This window comes from Momordica charantia, assembly GCF_013281855.1.
Source record: "Momordica charantia cultivar OHB3-1 chromosome 11 unlocalized genomic scaffold, Mcharantia_2.0 BLBB01000011.1, whole genome shotgun sequence".
In the NCBI taxonomy this organism is placed as follows: domain Eukaryota; kingdom Viridiplantae; phylum Streptophyta; class Magnoliopsida; order Cucurbitales; family Cucurbitaceae; genus Momordica; species Momordica charantia.
Genome location: NW_028275159.1, coordinates 2,817,499 through 2,841,940, shown reverse-complemented (window position 1 = coordinate 2,841,940; position 24,442 = coordinate 2,817,499). Strand labels below are relative to the sequence as shown.

The following is a 24,442-nucleotide window of genomic DNA, read 5'->3' as shown; positions in this document are numbered from 1 at the left end:
TGTGACAGAAATAAAAATAAGATAAAAATAAAAATGAAGAAACAAAAATAATCACTTTTGAGAGTATAAGACTAAATAAACAAGTTGAAAGCACGATAATTAAAATGGATGTTTTGAAAGTAAAGGACCAACGCGAACCAAAATCAAAATACAATAACCGAGATAGTATTTAAACATTTTTTTAGCCGATAAATTATTAAATACTATTACAGAGGTCCAGTCCCCTACTTAGTAATTACTAAACTAAAAAACTATTTATTTTAATTATAAGTGGTAAATATATAATTTGGCTTTTACATTTGCTGTTAATTTTCACTCCACGTAAAAATTATATTTTATTTTTGCTAACCTTTCATATTTATATTGTATTTGTCCCTATGAATGATATTTTAGTTTTTATTGCTAACTTTTGTGAGTTATTTTAATTTTTATATACCGCAGGTAAATATCTACTCATTCTATGGCAGATTTAACTGGAAAGGGGCGACAATGACTAAAATGACTATGCATAATATTTAAAAGTTTAAAAATACAAATAATAAAATAAGTATGAAAAATGACAAAAATGGAATTTAAAACTTAAAATTCGAAATAACATCCGTGTACTTCATTTTGTCCAATCTCATGTATTTACTGTTTTTTCTTTTTGTTTTTTAACTAATTTGGGTCACTTAAAAATTGACCATACGAATACAATACAACTCATCTGAAAAAAAAAATCCATTATAATTTTTTTTCTGGAATATTTAAAATTAATCATTTGATTTCCACCACAGAATTTTGATAGATAGTGCGAGGAAGATCGAACACAAACTCATCTAAATAGAGAAGCTGATAGATTAGATGCGGAATGTTTGAACAATAAATAATCAAAATAATTCTTTTTTTATTTGTAAAAGATAAATTTATTTCCGAGCTATTTTTCTTTTCCCGTTCTTCACTTTCCAACAAAATTTGTAAAATAAAAAACACATTTTTTTTTAATCAAATAGACTCTCATTAATATAAAATTAGAATTCCAAGAGTCAAAATATAAAAAAAATAATAAAAGAGTGAATGTGGACCAAAATTAAAATTCTAAAAGTTGAAGGGTTAATTATTTTGAAAAAAAAAAGAAGAAGAAATAATTTAATCAAAGTTTTTCAGGTGATTAGAGGCTTTATTTAGAATTAATTTTGAATTATTCGATGTCAAAGGGAGGATGAGAAAGTCAACGGAAAATAAAAAACAAAAACAAAAACGTGAGCAGATTGATGAGAAATGAGAATAATTGAGAAGTCAAAGCCCTAGAAGAAAAAAGTAATCAGGATCAACGGATGAAACCGGTTAATGAGAGCCGTTGATTTGCTATAAAAGAAAAAGAAAGAGAAAGTCAAGGGCAGGCTTTGGGACGGCCGTGAGGGGCAGGCATAGGTCACTTGATAGTGTCACTCTAACTGATTCTCAACGAAGGAATAATTGGATTTCTTTTTAACTATATCAATAAATATATATTTTTTAAAATTCAACCTTATATTTTCAAATGATTAATGGGTATAAATTTCGTGTGATTTATTAATTATAATTTTTTGAAATTTCAAATGTTAAAAAAAAATCACTTTTAAGAACCCGAAATAATTTTTTTCCACCAGGAATAGAAATTACAACTGCATGTTGATTGTCGTTGCAATGCATGTCGAACATATAATACAATATAGACATTGTAGCCTAGAGCTCCAACTTTTCTTTATTTCTTAATTTCTTTTTTTTTTCCCTTATACATTAAGCTCAAAATTGCATATATTGTAAGATCCATCCACGTGTGAGTATGAAAGATAATTGTTAAAGCTAATAATTGCTCAAATAGATGTCAAATACATAAAAGAAACCTCCCTATAAATAAAGTAAAATTGCTATTAATACTATTCCAACCATAGAAAGTAATTTTATCAATACTCATAAAGTTTCATTTCAAAATCACATAGTTATTAGTTCACGACTATTATAAATTTTTGTTAGGTTTTTTACCTTTTGAGTTTCACCGTACATTGTTTAACTTAGATTATAATAATAATGTATGTATGTATATATATATATATATATAGGGGCAAATTGTGAGAGGACAAAAGTGAGAATAAAAGTAGGGCATGGCTGCAGAATTTGGGTGGAAAAGGCCATAAACAAAAGACGAGAGAACAGCCAAAACTAGTATTTCCATGTCCACTTGTGCAAATTTTACCAACACATCCTTTCAATTTTTTTCAAAAATTTTATAAAATATTCTTTTCACAACATAACGCCAATCCCACATAAGAATCCGAGGCACACATAGACACCTTTACAAAAGTTGCCAAAACATTTCAAAATTTTAAAGCTTTTTCAAATTTATTTTTGTGGGTTAACTTTTCCTCAAACAGTTAAAAAGTTAATTCCTAATTAATAAATTAGTAACCACCACCAAGAAAATACTAAAAATATATATAATTTCCTTTTTTCAAAAAGGAAAATCTTTATAGGTTGTCACAAAGCCCTCCCTTTAATCCCTTATTTGCTTTTTATGCAAAAGAAAAACAAAAAAGAATATCACGTATTTCTAAAATAAAATAAAATAAAAAGTTAAAGTAATGATATTTTTTTAGTACAACATGTAGGGTGAGGATTCAAACTCACGACCTATTGGTTACAGATATATATTAATTACCGCTGAACTATGCTCGTTTTGACAAAGGAATTATATATTAAATAGACAAAGTGAGTGCTTATTTATATATTGATCACAACTGAAAATTTGACAACTCATTATTAAAAAAAAGTATTTTTATATTTCTCCCTTATTTGTAAAAGATTTAATAATGGTCAGTACAAGATAAGTGATCACCACCTAAGCATTTTTTTTCTGAGGTGACTTACGTTCTAACAGCAAAATAAGATGACAAAAGTTTATGTAAAAATATATATATATATATATATATATATATTTTAGAAAAAGTGAGATTGGCCCACGTATTGAATATGAATCCATCTCTATGAACTAACACGACATTACATGACTTTATTATTAATTAAAAGCGTGCCATTCCCGAAAGGGACGTACTATATATATATATATATATTTCTCCTAATAATAAGATGTGAAAGAAGATTGTAAAATAGAGTATTATATTATTGAGAAAATGACGCATAGCATAGAAAAGAATAATGAAAATTATAAAATAACCAACCAAGAATATATCATCGAACAAAAGATTATAGATTTGAATTTCTATCCGAGATATTGTCAAATTCGAGAAGAAAAAATAGAAATTAAAAGAGATAAAAAAGTATAAAAAAGAAAAGGAAAAATTTATATTTATGGGTTAGAAATGTGTGGGGGAAAGAGGTAGAAGATTGGTACAAGTAGAGCTCAATGAACTATTTGAAAAGATTGTCTATTCACGCTTACACCGTACGTATATATGTTTGTGTAATTACAACCCCTTTTTGATTTTATATGAATGGGGTAGATGAGCTTGTGGGCCCCCCCTAACCCTATCAAAAACGAAATCCTAGATGGATATTTGGGTTATGAGAAAATAAAAAATCGTTCGTTTTTTCGTGGGTCTCATACTTGGTAATATGAATACGAGAGTGGTTAAAAACTAATGTCAACCGAGAATTTCCAATTAGAAGTCTTATACATTTGGTAGCTACATATAAAGTAAGATAGATGGCAAATTTGAGAGTAGCTCAATTTGTTGGAGGATATTTTTTACTTGACACGTGGCAAGTCATGATTTGAAGAGAACTACACGTGGCCTTGAGTCTATAAGGTCAAGATTCATTACCTTGACTTTAATACTGATTGTCGGGTCAATGCTATTGGTGGCTGAGCTAACCAGGTTTCCTTTTGGCGTTGTTCCCATTTTGCGGTTGAACCGACCTAAAGTTGCTCTACTTAGCCTTACAATCTGTCACATTCCATGACAACACGCTGCGATTCACAGTCACCTTAAAGAACCATCAGTGTGAGTTCCTGTCAGAGAACTCGTCTATGAATAGAGACCACCCACTTCTATTCCAGGTATGCGAACATTGTATTCTCTCTCGAATAGCTCGGCAACTTCTTGACTTAGGCGTCATAATGTCTTTTGTTTTACAGGTCCCCTGCTGATCAGCTAGTTTCAAACTCGTTCTCCAGGTCATCTTCTGGTTTGAACCAAGGTTCACAGACTTGGTCATTTTTGTGATCAAACCAATTATTAATTCCCTTTGATTGTAATGTAAAAATAAAATATATTATTTTAATCTCTTTATTTCAATAATTCCAGATTTTTTTAGTGATTTATGAATTACTAAAATTTTGATCCTAGCTTTTTTAGGGGAAGGTCAAATATTAAAACGAATTTCAAAAAATAATCAGATGCAAATTACAAATTAATAAAAGAAAACACTTTATAAAAATAAAGATGTTACGTGATAAAACTTCCACCCCACGTGGTCCTCCCTTGTCCAAGCCTTAGCTTGGATACCCCAAAGACGACCCAGAAGGGATCGTGGCAAAGTACGTAGAGCTCTGCTAGCTATAACTTGAGATTCTACTATTAGAGACTCTTTTAATATTTGCAGTGAAAAGCTCGTTAAATCATAAGTACGGAAGTTGCAGTGTTAGAACCTCGATTTTTAAAACTCCCGTAGTATAAAAGGCAAAGAGTTTCACCTTCTAAAAGGTACACAATCTCTTGCATTCAAATCTAGCTCGACTCGACATCAACTCGAACTTATCACTAACTTAAGTTTTGATTTGACCGAGTTCTATATCAATCTATTTGCAATGTCAACGGAGACCTAGTCAGAGCTAGACAGGATACCCACCAACGTGTCACTTCAACCAGAAACGCTCCTTAACAAAAGATATTCTTAGAAAAAAAATCAATGAGAAAGGAGTTTGGATTTCCCCTTTTTGAAATAAGTGGAATATTTAATATCCACGTGACCATAAAATAAAAATGTTCAATTATGAAGATTAGAGAATAATAAGATCACATTATATCTAAACTTACAAAAATTCGAATTCTTTTGCCCCCAAAAATAAATAAATAAATCAAATTCTAATCATAATTTTTGGTCTCATTTTTCATGTCCTTTTTCGCTTTATTTTTTCTTTTTACAAAATTTGTCCGATTCGTTCTGCCTAATACCCCTTTTATCCTTAATAAATCTTATTCTTATTCTAGATTTGCTTTAGATTCTTTCAAAATTGCTCTCTCATATTCCAACCACTTGTGTTAATTAAAATTCAATAATAAGTTAATAACATAGTTCATTAATGATAAGATATTTATTGTAATCTTAAAATATTGATGTATTTCTCGAAAGGAACCACTCTTAAAATGAACTCATTGAAATGGAATATCTTTGTAAATTATTAATTGACACATATAATGTATTTGTCACCGTCTAAATATAGTCAATTCAACGTTAGTTTGAAAATATTTATGTTTATTGTTTCTTGCTTCTGATTTTCAATTTTTAAAAAACATAAATATCGGATAACTATTCATGTTTCTCATCTCTTACTTTTAAGAAATGTTTCAAAAATGATGTAGAAATTCTATAAACAACAAAATCAATTTTTTTTTAATTCACGTTTCCATTTTTTCCAAAAACATGGATAAAATTATTATGTTATCATTTTATTTTTAAAATTCATAATAAAAATAAAAAATAACATAACATAAAAAATGGAATATTTAATTTGTAAAATTAAATTCCATATAAAACTTAACATTTTTTAAATCTAAAATTTTCAAACATGTATATGTTTTTTTTTTCTCAATAAAAAAGAAAAGAAGAAGAAATAAAAAATAGTTATTATCAAACTTACCCTTAATTGATTGAGTTACCTATCAAATAAATTCACTTATAATTTTGAATGATTGTAGGAAAAAAAAATCACATTTGTAAGATTGAATGGAAAATGACCAACTACCCAATACAAAATTTATGCTTCTTGAATTTAAACAAGTCAAAATCAACTTATGTTCACACCTTTATTTTACATAAACTATTTTAAAAACCTATCTAGAAGGGTTTTCTTTTTGTTTCACTTTTGTGAAGAAATTTTCTTAGTTTTGTTTGGTTTGATCCATTTGATTGTTACCACATGATGGGTTTCTTATCAATCAAATTAGCAATTGATTACTTGGATTGCGTGGGACCCATGATTGATTTGTGATCTCAATTTGTTTCTCTAAGTAAAATGGATGGGAAGTTTGCCTTTGACTATTATTATTAAAATTCATTATTAAAAGGGTATCAAAACTCGTTACGTGTCATCTTATTATATGTTAATTCTAATATGTATCGCAAATATTTCTATTAAAAAATTCGAATTGATTCAGTTTTTCATTCTTTCTGACTTTTTCCTAAAGTTGAAAAGATTGAAAAAATTTGGTCACTAAGAACGATTAGCGAAACATTTTATTTTAATTTTTTAATTGGAAGTTAAGATTTTGAAAGCAAGCCGATTAAGTTGAAGTTGAGTATTTTGGAATCAAACTGAAATGAATAAAACTTGACGAAATTTTTCTTTCCCACAAACAAAACCACCCAATTGCAGCAGATTTCAAAGCAATATCACTGCCCTTGTTCCTTTTAAGATTCAAAATGGGAATTGATCATTAGGCCAAAATGATTACTTTGGAGAAGGCATTATTATAGCAATCTTAGACCTTTTCTTGCCTTTAATATCTTCTAAGATTATGATGCATCGTATTTTCAAAGGATGTTCCATTTTAATCTCCTTTTTTGGACTGTCTGGGCCCAATCATTAGAACAAATTTGGCCCAACACCCACCTGTCAATACACCACAGATTCACCTTCATTTCCCTCGACTTTTTAACAAATCTTACCCAAACAAAGGTAATTTTACTTTTAACATTAATTATCCCTCGTCCAATCATTATTGAACCGAAAAATTTGAGTTAAGAAATATAATATATATATTTCGACACTCCCGTCCTTTATAAGTTGAAAAACTAACCAAGACCTGACAAGGTATTAATTAAAGAATAAATGATATTATAGAGGAGATTGTAGATACAGAGACTCGAAATTACCTCAATGCAGTATCATTGTTGTGCGGTAAAATTAGTGCAACTTCATGATTTGAGTAATGAATAACTTCACCGACCACTCGATTTAGTTTCTAACATGTTAGAAAAATGATAGAACATCGAGACGTGTACTTTGCACACATTTTTCTTCAAGCATATATGAATCTCACTCATATGGTTTGAGAGAGATCAGGAAAAGGAAGAGAAAAAAAGATAAATTCAAAATGTAAATCACATTTTGCAACAAGAAAAATGTGGAGAAATAGTAGAATTGTGTGGAGACAGTAAAGTGGACGGGTATATGGAGGACAGCTAACCTTAAACCCAATTAGAACTAACACACATCTTTGTTGTGTCTGATGTTGGAAGATTCTCTTTCTCTTTCTCTAGCTTCTTCGAAACTTACTGCCTATGGCTCTTCAACCCACATCGCCTGCCAGCTTCTGAAACTGAACAACTTTTGAGAGTATTGTCTTCAAGTGAATTAACTTTTTTTAATTGGGGCTGTTCAAAAAAGTTCTGATAAAGTGCTTACTCTAGGAGTGCTTTCCATTGTTTGTCGTTTGATCCAGAAAATTGATAAAAGACTGCTGAGGGTAGGATTTGGTGACTACCGAACGAAGGAAATTGCAAAATGGAATAAAAGCTCCAATGTTCAAGTCAATACTTATTCGATCCATTGTTCGAAATTTTTTTTTTGCGTACTTTAGTGGTAAGGCAAGCGTCTCTATTTATAGAGACGGAACTTCCGAAAGGACCTCTAACAGTCTCGAGAATCATGACGTGTTGTATGTGATTTGGTTGGAGAGGTTGCTCCTGCAGATGCTCTCGAAAGTCGACTCTTCCTTTGAGAAGGCTCGCCAAGGTACGAAATTCAAGTCGGCACGACATTAGTTACCAAGCTATTGGGATTCTTCCAAATAATGAGTCACATTTGGTTCCTCACATCATTTGGATGACTGATGACTTGGTAATACATGTTTCATCGATACATGACAGCTGATAATTCGCCTCTAATAACTATTTTGTGTTTTTTAAAAATTTTCAAAATCATCTTGACTTTATAACTAAATATCGTGGAAGTTATGGAAGTTTTTGAAGAGCTTGTAATTAGTTCTAAATACTTTTTTTACGTTCGAAAAGTTGTGCTAAAGTACTCATACTTGTAGACGATATCCTTTTTTTACAGTTGCAAGATTTTATTGTTCATTGCCATTTTATAAAATATGGGAAGAAGACTGCAAATGGCTTTGACTAAGCTCCCTCTCTTTGCCCTTCTTAGTCTTGTTTCGACGTTAATAAGACTCAATATAGAGTGGTTGTATTTTTAGAGGGAATTTAGCTTTCATTTCTATTATCTTTTGCTTTTTGCAAAGATGAAGGTTAATACATGCACGGATACACTTCTAGGTACACTAGCACTAACGAGATACTAGTGATCAATATGATTATCGTTGGTCAATAAACTATTTATGTAGTCATCTCGAACACAGCTCAACTAGTTAAGATATTATAACCTTGACCATTAGTAGGAACTAAAAAAAATACTATTTATGTAATTGTTTTTTACGAATAGACTGTGGATAAAGATAAATATTATGGGCTATAACTTGGGCCAACGGGGACCGGACTGCCCAAGATGGACGAATGTAACTTACAATTAACAAGGCCCACTTACGACAGATCCAAGCTTCTTGAAATCCCTGCTTGGCTCTTGGCTCTTTGTTCTCGCATCTCTTGGCAATGGAGGAGCAAGTTTTGTCCTAAATTTACAGAAACTGCCATTCATGGCGTCTCTAAAGATTCAGAGCAATGGATAACACGACGGACAGAGCGAACCAGCCCAGTATGAAGTAACCCACCAATCTCGTCGGTCCCTCGTCTTCCGGTTCCTGCACTCATCGCCATCACAAATCAAAGGTCAGTTTCACCACATCACTACGGCTTTTCTTGACGCAAATGGAGAGTACCTTCGGCGGCGGCATCTGAGTTTGAATCTGAGTTATATCGGCCTCGAACGGCCAGGAATATTTGTCTGGTTCTCCGATTCTGGCTAAGCTCCAATCGTACATTCTCCTCTCTTCCACCGATGACAGTATCGTGTACGATTCCTGTAATCATTCTTCAGAATTACTTGCAATCCCATCTCAAAAAAGGATTTAGGGTTTTGTTTTGATTTGGTTTCCTACTGACTTTTAGGAGTTCGAGTTTTTGGTTGAGTTCTTCGTCCTCCAATCCCTGGCTCTTCAGTTCTTCAACCTTGATGTTGTACGCAATCGGAACCTGGAAGGAATTGGGGCCGATCGAGATCAATCGAAGAATTAGGGTTTCTTTTTGAGAAGTTGATTGAATTAAATTACCTGATCGTATGGACATCCTCTGCGGAGTCCGAGTCTTCCGTAGTGATTGACGTCTGTAATTGCTGCAATACCAGAACAAATTTCATTGAAATTTATACGAACTTGATCATAAATCTGGTAAATGGGAGGGGACTAGAGTTTGATAACGTTACGAATGCCACGGAGGGCTCGCTCGACGTTGAGAGCCGAAATCAGAGACGGCGCTCCATCGGGGGCTTCGATGGAGCTTTCTTGCTCCGGCTCAGTCGCCGTCTCTGTTGCGGCGGTCTCCGCCGATGAGTCGTTGGAATTTCTGATGCAGAATTTGAGCGGCTTGGGGAGGGAAGTAATGGGGTTGAAGGAAATGGCGGCGGTTTTTGGGGTCGGAGAGAGGAAGTTGCTCCGGGAAATGTGGACGGCGGTGGCGGTGGTGGAGGATACTGCTGCCGCCATGGTGGGTGGTGGTGGTGGTGGCCTTTCTGGCGACGGCTTCGATTATTGTGTATTGATTTGATGGCCTTTCCTTCAGTTTCTTCAACTTCGGTGCTTTGTAGAACAGATAAGAGGATGTTTTTCAACCAAACGAATGCTATCGCCAAATATTTGCTTTGTTACGGAGTTATGATGATGGGGGCATTGAATTTTTCGTGTGTTTTTTCTTTTAATTTACCTAGATTACGATATATTGTTTACTTAGAGACATATGAACGTAAAATAAATAAATAAACAATGACCGCAGATTTGAACTTCCAATTTTCCTTTTTTTCTTTTTTTATGAGTAAGTATCTTAATTGTTCCATGTTCAGGTTGGTGGCTAACGTCAATTTTTTTTAGGAAAATGAAGGATCAAACTTGTAACTTTTTTATTAGAGATATATGTCAATTCTTGTTAAACTATGTTCGTTTTGACGTGGTTAACGTCAATTTGAAACCTGCTATCATGATATTTGATTTTGCTACTTAGGTCAATTCAACTAGTTGAATACATAACATACAAATGAGTTAACAAAGTTTAAAATTTAAAAATAAAAAATAGCAGTTGAACTAAAAAAAACCTATTTAAAAGAAAAATATTTGGTTCACAATTAGGTTAGATTTTATAAACAAGTAATGCTATATCAAGAGTCCAAATATGGGTATAAAATGATAATTTACCGATACCTCACTTAACTAAAATTTTAAATATTTTCTTTAAAAAAACCTAAAAGTTTAAATAAATTAAATATAAAATCGATAATTGAAAAGTAAAAAAACAAAATTGATAAATATTGGGAATTTAAATACATTAAATATAAAATCGATAATTTACAAAATTGATAAATATTTATATATTTAAATAAAGCAAAGATCTGATTCTAAGCAACATGTCGTTGTAGTATAGTGGTAAGTATTCCCGCCTGTCACGCGGGTGACCCGGGTTCGATCCCCGGCAACGGCGAATTTGTTTTTATGATTCATAGTTTTTCTCATGTCAAATGAAAACGACGTCGTCAAGCTGCGTTTTCTCATGATAATTAGACTTCGTTCTTTTTTTCTTTTCAATTTACCTAAAAATATTAGGTTATATTATGTATTCGGAGACATATGAAAAAAAAAAAGATAAACCCTATTTACCAACCTTTAAAAAATAAGAAACCCTACCTTTTGGCTTCCAACTTTAAAATAACGAGTGAGACCCTCGTGATGAGGTTGTAGAAGTGTAATGCTATTACACCATTTTAGGAAATGAGATTATAAAATTTGAGGTGGATCAAATAATTTGATTTCATTCCTACAATTTGGTAAACACCATCAAATAAAATAAAAGTTTTCATTACGATTGATTGATTACGATTGCGAGTAAGTAAATGAGATATAAATGTCTTGAGTTATTTTTATTGGCAACCAAAGACAATTTAAATATAAATAATTTTTAATGTGGAATTTGAAAGGAAAAAAAATAAGTTTTTACTTGGCCATCAGAGCATAAATAAGACATATATTACCATCTTAGAGGTAGATAACTCGACTTCCCACGTCCACAACTATTGAACTAAAAAAACTAACATAAACATAGTTTACATCTACTTTTTATTTTGAGGAGACTCAAATCCTAAATAAAGTGCCAGAAATTAGGAAAAAAAATTATTTAAAAGAAATAGATTTTGTTTAATGCTATATCACGAGTTCAAAATACGCAAATAAGACGATAATTTAATAACACCTCAACTTTCCCTTTAAAATAATTTTTATATGGAATAACAAATTTTAAATATAATAAAATATTCATTGCTTCAACAGGGAGTCGTTGTAGCATAGTGGTAAGTATTCCCGCCTGCCACGCGGGTGCCCGGCTTCGATCCCCGGCAACGGCGCATTTACATCTTAATTTCATATTTTTTCTGATGTCAACCCAAAACGACGTCGTCAAGGACCAGGCTTCCGTTTTCTTATGATAATTCCTGCCTCCGGCTTTCACTATTCCGATGCTGTTCAGTGTGTCTCTCTGGGGACTCGGAAGGAGGAATTCGATTGATTCGTAGTTATTGGCTATGGGTTTAGAAATGGAGGCTTCCGTATCGTCCTCCGAAGCAGGTCCCACCCACCCCGCCGGACCACGAAGTTTTCCGCTGGCGGCTCAGCCGGAGATCATGCGAGCTGCGGAGAAGGACGATCAGTACGCCTCTTTCGTTTACGACGCTTGTCGCGACGCTTTTCGCCACCTCTTTGGTCTGTTACGCACACTCTACCCCTCACCAACCTAATCCCTTTTACTTATTTGCTTCATTTCCATTCTAGTTTGTTATGTTTTCGCGGCTCTTGGTCTTCGAAAGTGGAACTTATGGCTTCAATTTATTGTTTATTGTTAAGCCAATTCTTTAATTGGGTGTTTACAGATATGTGGTTGTCTCTAGTTTATTGGACCTTCTAATTGTATATTCGTTGATGTATATTGCTATGGTACGAGTTAAAGATGAGTCTAGTCTGGTTTTAATTTGTCTAACTCTTATTTTTCTCTTCGTTATAGGCGCTCGGCTTGCCGTGGCATATCAGAGTGAGGTTAGTTCGTGATTTGATTACGTTCAATTTGTAAAATATTGTATTTTGGCCAGTTAGCTTTGAAGGGTACGGCTGCTATTTTTTTTTTTTTGTTTTTTTTTTTTTGCAATTTCTTCTGCTTTGAAACTTGGTAGGACTAGGAGCTACACATACACAATTAGAATTCTAAGATATATTTGGTGTAAAATGATGCTGAAACAATGGAAAAGTAACTGGTGTTAGTTGTACAGGATATCCATCTTCTCTTGTTAAAGCATTATTTAGGTCCTTAAAACTTGTTTTTTTTCCCTCCTTAATTCATTTTACTGCAGAAGAACACAGGGATTCTTGACAAAATTTATCTTCAATTTTAGAAGGATATTGAATTCCTTTTTTGTTTCTGTGCAGACAAAGCTTCTTGGACAGATGCTATATTATGTGTTAACGACCGGGTCAGGACAGCAAACACTTGGAGAAGAATATTGTGATATAAATCAGGTAAATAAACATTTGATTCATGTTATTTCTAGCTGACAGGTTCACTTTTGTTGATTTTTGTGTATGTTCACCTTAGTATCTTGCTACTGCTGAGTGTGTTTTTTAGTTTTTTTTTTGTTGTTTTAAATGTTTAAAGTTATTTTTTAGGTTTCTGGACCTTATGGACTTCCTCCAAATCCAGCAAGACGTGCTCTTTTCATCGTATACCAGACAGCAGTCCCGTACATTGCTGAAAGAATTAGGTTCTCTATCAAAAATGTTACTGGTTTTCAGTTGTAACTATGTTTGACTGTAGTGATCTCTGATGCAGCAAGGTCCAGTCCACTTGATGAACTTACTGTTCTAATTGTTTACTTTTCAGCTCTAGACTAGCTTCTCGTGGCATCATGCTTGCCGATTCTCAGTCTGATGAGTTCTATGGAGAAAATGCATCGGAAAACACATCTTCTCAATCTTCTGTAACCATGGAAGTTCAACCTTCTTCAACCCCAGGGTATTCTGCTTCTTACCTAATGAGATTGAGGGCAAAAATTAATCGATTATGGCTGCAGACAGTTCGATGCTGGCCTTCGGTACACTTACTTCCATCATATGCCACTCATGGAATCTGTAACTTTGAAACTAGGATACAATAATTTTGATATTTTGAGGTTGTACTAAATTTGAATCTAGGATGCGATGGTTTGGTGTTTGTCAGTTTTGAGTTATATACTAAAATATTTATTTGGATACTAATGTCTTGTTCTATGGAATTTTTGTTTTTGGAATTAAATCAAAGTATTAAAAGTTCACTTAGATTGGATTCACTTCCTTGACATGCTTTATTTTCTGTAACTTTTTTTGTTATTATAAAAATCATACCTTTTTTTCTTAATGTTTCACAGGTTTTGCCTCTAGTTCGTGAATTTTTGCAATTAGCCCTCCGCACAAACCTCATGTTTTTCTATTTTGAAGGTGATTCCTAGTTGTAGAGATGCAGATACTATTATTGATGTTCATGCGAACAGTTTAGATGGAATATTGTTGGCTAGTGTTCTTATAAAAAAAAAAATTATTGGCTAATGTTGGAAGTTTAATTTTCAGGACTGTATTATCATATATCCAAACGAGCTGCAGGCATTCGCTATGTGTTCATTGGAAAACCATCTAATCAAAGACCCAGGTGTTGATACAAACTGACTTATGTTATGAAATTTTTGTTTCGAGTTTGAGTTTTCTTTTGAGTTGTCCAAGTTCATCTTAATATGTTCGTTTGTTCACTGAAGCTAGTTTCCTGTCCAAAAAGAAGAGGTTCATACTAATATCTGAAATATTTTTATTTTGCATCTAGATCTTAGGTGACTTATTTTCTTATATAAATGCTAAAATATCTGCAGAAAAATTCTGGATATGCTAAAATATCGCTTGTCATGTCTTTAACTTCTTTCAAAGCATGTCATTTGGTTTAGCATCTGTACATTTAAATTATGGATATGTCAAAAACGTTCATTCTCTTCGTACTCACTATGACACAGATACCAAATACTTGGAGTATTTCTACTTATTCAACTTTGTATCATTGCTGCCGAAGGCTTAAGACGTAGTAGTTTATCATCTGTTTCAAATTCAATTAACCAGACATCCTTTGGAGCAAATCCTTCGTCATCAGGTACTAAGACTCCTAACAGTTATGCAATTTATTGTTGAAATATTCGCACGTCTAGTTAACCCCCTTTTTCCTTGAAGAACTTTCCATTTAAAATAAGCCTTAAAGAAATACAGCAGCTTTGATTTGCGTTATTAAAAGTGGGCGTTACGTCCTTGATCTGTGTCTGAACTTAGAAACTTCAGAAAACCTATTTTCCTGGTTTAGTACATCGAAATTAGAGCTCATACTTGTGGTTATGTCAGGAAAGTAGTGCAGTTTTTCTTCAAAATACATATTTTGGTAAATTGAAGTCATTAATATTTTCATGGACATGGATATTTAATTCTGTCTGTATTCCCTTTGTGGTAGGTCGTGGTCTGCCTATTTTAAATGAGGAAGGTAGTTTGATATCAGTTGATGGTGACTCTGGAAATTGGGTCTCTGATCCTTCACACTCTGAGGTACCATTCCAATTGCTCTACTGACATGGATGAGGCATAAGTTTAAAAGAGAAGAAAAAGAAACAAGTTGGTCAGAGCGAGCCTGTTTATGTGAAATAAATGCATAATAACATTAACTTAACCCATGAGGTGAGGTGTTTTTACTTAAAACATACAGTACGAAGCTTATCATGGTGCAAGAAGTTGTAAAGGATAATGAATGTCAATGGAAGTTTAACCTATCCGTTTAAATTTCTTGATTGAATATGATTTAACATAACTATCGGCTGGCATGAACTTAACTTAGCAGTAATTGACATGTGACCAAGAGGTTTTGAGTTCGAATCTTCCGCCCCTACTCGTTGTACTAACAAAAGAAAATAACATAACATTCATTTCATATAAATAGTCCGTAGTGGGTGTTGATTGTGGTGTTAACCTCACATAGAATGTTGAGAATATATTGAAAAGATATGCTCTACTTTTTTCTGCAGCCAAATGCAAGCAGCGGAATAAGCAAATGCACGCTGTGTCTGAGTAATCGCCAGCACCCAACAGCCACACCATGTGGCCATGTATTCTGCTGGTACATTCTCTATCATCCTCAGAAACTCTCTCTCTCTCTCTCTCTCTCTCTCTCTCTCTCTCTCTCTCTCTCTCTCTCTCTCTCTCTCTCTCTCTCTCGTTCATTCAGGTTTGACCTTATTTTTTCCTTCTTTTTGTGGGTTTTAATATGAGCAGGAACTGCATCATGGAGTGGTGCAATGAAAAACCAGAATGCCCTCTGTGCAGAACTCCCATTAATCATTCAAGCTTAGTGTGTCTATATCATTCAGATTTCTAAGCCTCCCTTCATTAATAACTTTATTCTTTACCTCTTCTTCCTTTTAAAAAATCTTATTTATACCCGTATTTTCTCGGGTAATATTTTTTTTTGTCTACCCGAACATAGCTCTCAACTAGTTAAAGCATAAAACAACCTCGTACAAGATCGGAGGTTCAAATTTCAAATTTCTACTCCACTCATGGTATGATACACACATTTCTGTTTATATATATATATTTTAAGATACCATTGTATATACAAGGCAGGAGATTGATTACCGGAAAACGAAGGAATTCGGTGTCTTTGATACCGGTTGTGGCCGGTAGCATCTGTTGCCATATTGTCTACAATAATTGATGTACAATAATTTGTCTTCCGCAATCCCAGAAAATGAAAAATAAAATAATTTATCTTTTTTCTCCATCAAAAGTGTAATAATTTTGACAAAAATATTAATAACAGACTTTTAAAATATATACACACATGCACGTACATATTTTTTTAATGCCTCAAGTTTGAAAAACAACATTTTATTCTTTGATAAATAAGCTTTAATTAAATGACAAACAGTACTCGGAAAAAATGCATCAAAGATGAATTTACAAAAATATTAAGCTTAAATTGAAACTAAAATCGAAATATATAACTTAAAAATTTTTCAGTTCATAATTAACATACTAATTACTCCAACGGCTAAATTCAGTGATTCTAATGATACCAACAACGATTCTCTTGTTAAATGTCGTTAGTGTCTTTAATTAAGTTAACAAAACAGCTAAAAGAAGCTTTGCCAAAACCAGGGCCTGAAGCTTAAGATCCTTCTGTGCTCTACTTCAGTGCGCTTCGACCGGGAAGAGATGAACTGTTTGAGGCAGGAGATTGTAGTTGATATTCAGTTCTTCAAAAATTTTCTTCAACTCCATCACCAGCTCGGTTCTGCGTCGATTCTTCTCCGCCCACTCTTGAAAATTCAAGGTGTGGTTCACGTAAAGAGCGATCTTTATCTTATTCACATCTTCGATCTCCTTCACCACCACATCGTGATTTGGATGCCAATGTTGTGAATTCTTCTCCAAATACCTGAAATCCATTGCAGAAACATTGGTAAAGATCGCATTGCAGAGTAACGATTTTCGTTCAAATCTTTCTCTATTCATTCTACTTCTACCCACCTCTTTATTCTCTCCTTCATGGCCCCGATCCTCTCCAACGGCGTCGTGAAACTGATTGAGAACTCTACAGTATCACTCATGTCTGGACTTCTGTAGTAATTGGTGATGGGCTTAGTTGACAGAACTGAGTTTGGATAGTACACCTTCTCGTTGCTGAGTTTCAAGAAGACTGTTGTCAAGATGTTCATTTCTTCAACCAACAACTGCAAATTGCCCCACAAGTCAGAGTAACAAGAACTGATTTCATTTTGTGCAAGTTGAGAAGCTTACCGGGACGCCATCGACAACACAACGGTCCCCAACATCAAATGGATGCATGACGAACACGAAGATTAGAGCTTCAAACGTAGTCTTGCACGTGTTTCCGAACATGAAGGCTGCCACTGCAAGTTGAGACAGAAGGAAGACAAGTACTTTGGTGGTAGCAATTTCCATCAACAGAAGCCAAACAACCGCTGTTACTATTATAAGAAGTGCTGTTACTAAATTATTCAGTTGCTTCACAGCAGTTTTAGTGTCTTTCAAGGCATGTGCTAGCGTTTTCCTCCCTTGATAAACCTTCACCTGCACAAATAAAAAACAAGTTACTACATGCCACAGAACATCGTCGAGACACTTCGGTTATCGACAGATGATTTGGGAAAAAAGGGGAACTAGATGTTTGACCACAACCACAAGGCTTCAGAGCTCACAGAAAGCATTTCCAATCAAGTATTCTCAATCAACAACTACAAGCACTCTACATGTTTTCGGTTTAGGACTTCGTTAGCTTATTAGGAATCATCGAATGAGAATGATTCCTGACTTGTGTATCCCACAGCAAAAGTAGAAATGATGCTTAATGTTAAGGGAATCTCTAGTTCGATTCTATCGGGGCCTAAGTGAGCTTCGTTCATGACTTCTAACGTGTCCGAGTGGCTTGATGACTTGATATTACTAAAAGATAAATAATAAACACAAGATCTCACCACCCAATTTGTTAGAGCTTTCCTATCAATCTGCCTTGTATCAGCTACCTCAAAGAGTGGTAACACAAGATCCACTTCTTCTTTGATCATAAATTTCAGAAGATCTTCTTCCTCTATGAACCTAAAACAGAAGAGAAAGGGTAAAATGTTGAAGTGAATCTCAACAAAAGACCACAGAGCAAAAGGGAAAAGTTTCTCACTTGTTTCCAGGAAGAGCAACATTGTTGAAGATCCTGTAGGCCGCAGCTCGGGCAACTTCCATCTCATCGGTGATATCACTATCCGCCACTTCAGCTCCACCATTTTGGTAGCTTTCGTCGAGTAATTGTGAGATCGACAACTCCGAACTAGTAACTGCATCAACCAACACCTTCATGGTCCAAGCAGAAACCTTCTCCCGTTTCAGCTGGTGAATCTTTCCCATGTCAATCACCTTTTTATGGTCTGACTTCTTACCCTTCAAACTCAGTCGACCACTGCTGGACTTGGCACTGGCAGCACATTCAGCCACCCCCATTAATGGAGGCCTCGAGAGGGTCTGTAGAACATGATGATGGAATATCGATTCCTGGATTCGGTCGAAAAATCGGTTCATATGGAACTTGGACGCCAGTATTTTCAGCAACAATGTTTTCACCAACCACAAAAACGCCCCTATTAGAAGGGATACCAGAGTCCAAGTCCCAGCATCCAAAATCTTCCCGGCGGTCTTTGATCTCAAAACCCTATGGTTACTCCGATCGAACAACGACGCCCAGGTAGCAAGAACCAACGTCAACCAAAGTGTCACTTGGACAATCTTCTTCAATCCGTGAACAAAATAAAGAACTTTCTTCTTGAGCAAAAAGTTCCTCTCAATCAAAAACACAATCACATTCATCACCCATTTAGTAAAAATCATTCCACACAAAATCACAGTTGCAAGCAAACACCATTTCCAAATCTCCAAACCCCAGAGGAAGCAATTCCTCAAACGGTTGACAGTCAAGCTAGCCACCAAGCAACCAATGATGCAAAAAACCCCAACCCACTTCACCAACGTCTTCATTTTCAGTTTCTTGTGCTTCTCTTTGCTCAGCTGCTCTGTCTTCCAGATTGCATCTTCGTCTTCTTCCTCAGCTTGCGCCCTCGGCGTGGTGAGAGCCGATTTGTGACCAGGCGAGGCCCTTCTGGAGGAAGTGGCACCGATTTGTTCTCTCAACGACAACCGATCCTCTTCAAACATATCCGAATCGATGTAATACGGCTGCTGTTCCCCAAATCGGGATTTGGGTTTGGATTGGATTGATCTTTTGAGAGATTTTCTGGGCATGAGGGTTCCACTGGAATTGGGGATTTTTGGGGGTTTATTAGCAGAGCCAATGCTGGAATCCGTCGGCCCTTTGTTCTGAGAATCGACTACTCTGTTCTGGCTCGGAACAGAGCAGCCATTTTCGTCTCTGGTTTCTTTGGAAGGAACTACGCCGCTAATTTCTACAACCACTTGGCCTCCATTTTCACTTTCCTTCTGAGACGAGCTTCTTCGAACAGCTTTCAAAGGTTTATTGCCGTTCACATCCATCACAATCCAGTCCTACCTCCTAACAGATGAAGCTATTAACAACAAGAAAAAAGGGTCACCAAGAATCAGAACTCAAGAAAGACCCACAGAAACCCACAATGTTAGAAGGAAAACTTACCAAAAGACACACACAGTTTCTCGAATGCAATAAACTGCAAATCTTAAGAACAGAAACCCACTTCGTTTCAACAAAAACAGAGGGGGAAAAGAGAGAAAAAAATTATGGCGGAATCAGGGCAGTGGGAAACAGAGAGAAAACGCACCAAGAAAGCGACCCCAGTGCGATTGAAGGGGAAGTGGAGGAGCCGTTCAAGTCAAAAGCTGCAGAAATGAGGTTCGCGTTTCGCTCAGCCAACTGTAGGTCACTCAGAAGGACGATTTGGGCCAAAAACTTCCATCCCCACACCAGATTGCTTGTTGGGTCATGGTTTCATTTCAGAGTTTCGTTCATAAAAATGGGAATCGAAGAGCGACGTGCACCGCTTACCACTTACTAAAAGGGCTTAAATTTTGTTTAAGCGATTAAAAAAATCCGTGGGAAGACGACTGATTTGCCTGGGGAGTCGTAGCGATTCATGTGTTATATAATATATATATATATATATATATATCTGTATGTACAGAACAGATGAGAGAAAGAGAAAGAGACTGCGCAATACCAAAATGGTGAGCCCTGTCATGGTGTCCCTGTCCTCTTCTCATTATAATCTGGAAATCAATGGAAACTGCACTCGCACACCCGCCCACTGAGAAAAATATTTGAAATACGAGTAACAACTTTTATCTTCTCACCTCTAACCGTTAAATATTTGACAATTCATAAGGTATTTTCTACGTGAGTAGCACATAACAGAACAACGTCCAATACACCGGTAACTCCCATCATACGAATTGGGTTCAACGTCCAATTATAAAATCCTTGAAAAAAGAGGATGAATCGAAATATAGCTGCTACACCAAAATTAGGAGCAAAGCACCAACCAAACTGACCTAGTGGATAAATCAGGAATACAGAAACAAAAGCGACAATTGGACCCGAAAATGCGATTGCATTATAAGGTCGCAATTGAACAGATCAAGAGAGTTCAAATCGACATAACATGAAACATATTAGTCCAAAAACACTGTGGAAAGCAACCAAAGTCCATTACTGTTTAAAAAGAAGCTTTTACAATTCTTTAAGAAAATTTATTGTCGTATACAATTGTCATTGTGCTTTAACCAATTGGACTAAATTCAAATTAGCATATAATTGCTAACTAGAACATAGCAAAATACCTTTCTCAAAGTCCAAAGTTCAATTCCAACCCACACATCTGTTGGACTAAAAAAAAGGGAAGTTCATCGCATATAATCGATGTATAGATATACGTCAATACATGATAGCAAATTCATGGCAAAATATAAAATAGATATTCTTAAAGTTATAAGGATTCTATTCAACCATTTTTTCTTAGTACGATAAATGCGATGATGAGAGATTGAACCTCGAACTTTTTAGAGAAACCAGTTAAATTGTTCACCACTGCGGCACTCAACTTACTTATGGTTCAAGTAATCAAAATATTTAAATGGTTGTAATAGTATAAAAGTGATGAAGAAGAACAAGAAAGTAACCAAAGTTGTTATGTTCCTCTTATTCCAAAGTCCAAAGACATTGATTTTGAGCCCAACAACTAAAGTAGAATACTAACAAATGACATTTTTAGGAATGCAATTTATGGTCACGGTAATAGCCAAAAATAGTTGAACCAATATTTTGCTGACCACATTCTGTGTTCCTCTCATTAATCAGTTACATCAAAATGAAGGCCACGACCAAAGGATCTTTTATTATTTTATTTTCTAATATTTGGGAGTCTTTTTTAATGCAATATATGAATATAAAGATTCAAATTTACAATATTTTAGTCGAATATTATTATATTTGAATCTTAAATCCATTAAAATAATTCTATATGTTACTAATGTAACATTGTTTGGGGAGGAATAACTTATTTAATGGTACTTCGTTAAGAGCGAAAAATATCGTGTTTGGTCAAAGAACACAGCCAAATCCTCCATTTCTTTTAACTTTTGACACTTGTCTGGTTAGGTATACATGGTTTTATTCACCTGATTTTTCCTCATCGATCTCACACAGATTAATTATTTTCAAAAGGTGTAATATATATATATATATATATATATTAAAACACACGATACATGAAATGAAATTGAAATTAGACCAAGTTGTAGTATTGTTCCTCCAAGAGGACAAAGAGGGACAGTATTTAAGACATCCCATCCCATTGGTCCATTACAAGAAGACAAAACAAAGGTACAAAAATAGAATCCCAACTCCCAAAGATAATAAATGACGTTTTTCCTTTTGTGCCCTTTATATTTTAAAAAAGATATTTAGATTTAAATTTCACTTTCATATATAAATTCTCAAATTTATTCTATTTTGTTGTATGAATTTTTAAAACATTCATCGTAAAATTTTTAAAAAATTGGTTTAATTATTCAATTTTCAGAAAGTAACTATTTTTGTACTTTTTTTATTATGTCACATAATAATTGTCTATTAACTACCTATCTCATCCAATTTGCATGACTTTAATATATGCTCAGATTAATATTTAAAATAAACTGGTTTCTATATCTGACTAACAGATCATGAGTTCGAAATCTCTATAAATTAAAAAACACTAAAAAATAATAATAATTTATTATTATTATGTATAAATTGGATTCTATGGAAAATGGATTAAACATAAAATTTGATGGACTGAAATAAAATTTTGAAATAAGTTGAAATTTTATAAACCAAAATATTTAATTTCTATTTGGGTACATTTTGTTCGGTGTTTATTGATTTTGTAATATTTAATCCCATAAATTTAATAAATTAAAACCACACCAGTTTTAAATACAATTAAAGAAAACTCCAGTATTATTTTCCTAACAGGGATTAAAAATGTAGATTTACAAAGATTCAAGGATAAGCCTGTCCATTTTTAAAATTCAAGATTTAAAACAACAATTAATCAAATGTCATTGATTAAAAAAATATATATTTTCCACTGAGGAAGTAAAATACTCATTTGTAAGAGTGGAGACAAGTCAAGTCTTTGAGTAAATTTTTGAATATTATATATGTTCTAGAACCTTCTTATCTGGGCCTGCCACGTGTCGTTTTTTCCCCTTCTACTATTATTATGAGCTATTCTTTATAATTATTACTTTTTTTAATCATAATTTTTGGGGAAAAAAAAAACGCATACGTTTTCTTTATGTCGTTAAGTTAAAAGATTTTGTTCCCTCTGGGATTCTGAAAATGGAATGGATGATGAAAACGAACGGTTTTTTCTCTCTCCATCAGACTCTTCTTCTTTAAATAATGTGTAATATTATTCAAGGCAATGGATAAAATTTACGTTGGTTTTTTTAAGGGAAAAAAAAAATATTTTTAGTGCCTACCGGATTTTGCTTTGCATTCTAGTAGGATAATTTAGTCACCTGAGCAGCGAAGATATACAATTTTTCTTGAAATCGAAAGTTTAAATTTACACGCTCTTGATTTATTGTATTGTAAAACAGTTTTATTAAGACCAGTATTTTAAGTTAGAACTTAAGATGGACATGTTAATTTAATCATTAAGACATTAATAACCTCAATTTGAAACGATAGAAAAATGATGGGATCATTTAAATTTTCACTCTTTAAAACATATTTTTGAAAGTATATTACAAAAGGAAAATTATAGTGAACATAATTTTGAAGAACATAAAAATTAAAAACAAAGGCATTATCAAACAATATATTATACAATTATTAAAAAAAAAGAGAGTGACAACATATATATTTGATATATACACAAAATGATTTAGTTTTGAATTCTTCTCAAGCAACCGGTTATGGCTGCAAAAGATGGTCTAACGGTAGCATTTCCATTCCAGCAACCGGTTATAAGTTCTATAAGCTCCTCGAGCTCCCCATCCTCGTCCACCGGAAGCTCCGGTCTCAGGTTGCCTTCTCCAACTTCCATGGCAATCTGTACAACATGCCAATTATATATGGGAAATATAACATTTTAAAATGATTTCAAATATTTATGTGATTTACAAATTAGTAAATTATATTAATATTCCTCTTTCATCAATGAGTTTGGTACATAATTTTTTTATTTATAAAATTAGCGAAAGCACATGAATATGATATGTAATTATTATTTAGAATTAAAAAAAATAAAGATTGACTTGACTTTGTTTCAAGACCATTTTTTAAAAAAAAATTAAGCACGTTTACAAGTGTCCCTGTTAAAAAAATTAGATTAAAAATACCATTTTGATCATGTAATTTCAAGTATATATTTTCAACTTTGATTCATTTTAATCTCTGTACTTTCTTTAAAAATGATCATTTTAGTCCGTATTTGCAAAATTTAACATAAATTCTACCTATTAATAGAAACCTTTTAATATAAAATCATGGTTTTATCTCAAAAAATGCATTGAGTGTAATGTTGTGTTGAAATTATGATAAAAAAATAAAATTAAGAAATCAAAATAGCCACTTTCTACATGTATATGATCAAAACTTTCTACAATTATAGGATCAAAACGAACATTTTTGAAATATGGAGATTAAAATAAACCAATTTTGAAAGTACATGGATTAAAATGAATTACAAGCACCAAAATAGTATTTTAACAAAAAAAAATATATAGAGTATTTACTAAAAAATTCGAGTTTTTTTATTTTTATTTTTTCAAGTCATGTCTAATAACAATATCTATTCTTTAACAAAAAAGAATTACAAATATATATATATATATATATAGAATAGAAGACGAGTATTTCATAAAATTCATATGTTTTATTATATATATTTTAAAATTAACTATTCATATTAATTGTTTTAAAGTATACC

At 33.4% G+C, this 24,442-nt stretch overlaps 3 protein-coding genes, 1 long non-coding RNA gene and 1 other non-coding gene across 7 annotated transcripts; 3 read left to right on the top strand and 2 right to left on the bottom strand.

Moving 5' to 3' along the window:
- Positions 1 to 8,605: 8,605 nt before the first annotated feature.
- On the bottom strand, positions 8,606 to 9,866 carry NDHU (Chaperone DnaJ-domain superfamily protein). The gene is made up of 5 exons (XM_022295556.2): positions 9,587 to 9,866; positions 9,435 to 9,496; positions 9,268 to 9,357; positions 9,045 to 9,185; positions 8,606 to 8,966 (listed from the first exon to the last, which is right to left on the bottom strand). Exons 1-5 carry the CDS (start codon positions 9,864 to 9,866, stop codon positions 8,871 to 8,873), a joined length of 669 nt encoding a protein of 222 aa, XP_022151248.1. The 3' UTR covers positions 8,606 to 8,870.
- LOC148208017 (uncharacterized) lies at positions 9,036 to 10,166 on the top strand. The gene is made up of 2 exons (XR_015789095.1): positions 9,036 to 9,176; positions 9,274 to 10,166. It is a non-coding gene; the product is annotated as an uncharacterized LOC148208017 (long non-coding RNA).
- A 613-nt stretch (positions 10,167 to 10,779) lies between these two features.
- On the top strand, positions 10,780 to 10,851 carry TRNAD-GUC (transfer RNA aspartic acid (anticodon GUC)). Its single transcript has one exon. It is a non-coding gene; the product is annotated as a tRNA-Asp (tRNA).
- Positions 10,852 to 11,847: 996 nt separating this feature from the next.
- PEX10 (peroxin 10) lies at positions 11,848 to 16,007 on the top strand. Its single transcript, XM_022281829.2, has 11 exons — positions 11,848 to 12,122; positions 12,421 to 12,452; positions 12,840 to 12,929; positions 13,077 to 13,171; positions 13,291 to 13,501; positions 13,814 to 13,883; positions 14,013 to 14,091; positions 14,444 to 14,577; positions 14,926 to 15,017; positions 15,491 to 15,582; positions 15,738 to 16,007. The coding sequence occupies exons 1-11, from the start codon at positions 11,945 to 11,947 to the stop codon at positions 15,838 to 15,840; spliced, it is 1,176 nt and encodes a 391-aa protein (XP_022137521.1). The 5' UTR covers positions 11,848 to 11,944; the 3' UTR covers positions 15,841 to 16,007.
- A 436-nt stretch (positions 16,008 to 16,443) lies between these two features.
- On the bottom strand, positions 16,444 to 20,098 carry MSL10 (mechanosensitive channel of small conductance-like 10). Of its 3 annotated transcripts, XM_022282494.2 has the most exons (7): positions 19,787 to 20,098; positions 19,642 to 19,683; positions 18,163 to 19,555; positions 17,963 to 18,083; positions 17,265 to 17,558; positions 16,995 to 17,197; positions 16,444 to 16,902 (listed from the first exon to the last, which is right to left on the bottom strand). In XM_022282494.2, the coding sequence occupies exons 3-7, from the start codon at positions 19,521 to 19,523 to the stop codon at positions 16,656 to 16,658; spliced, it is 2,226 nt and encodes a 741-aa protein (XP_022138186.1). In that variant the 5' UTR covers positions 19,524 to 19,555; positions 19,642 to 19,683; positions 19,787 to 20,098; the 3' UTR covers positions 16,444 to 16,655. The 3 variants fall into 3 exon arrangements, with proteins under 3 accessions (XP_022138186.1, XP_022138178.1, XP_022138170.1); XM_022282486.2 differs by lacking the exon at positions 19,642 to 19,683; XM_022282478.2 differs by lacking the exon at positions 19,787 to 20,098 and having other exon boundaries at positions 19,642 to 19,780.
- Positions 20,099 to 24,442: the final 4,344 nt, after the last annotated feature.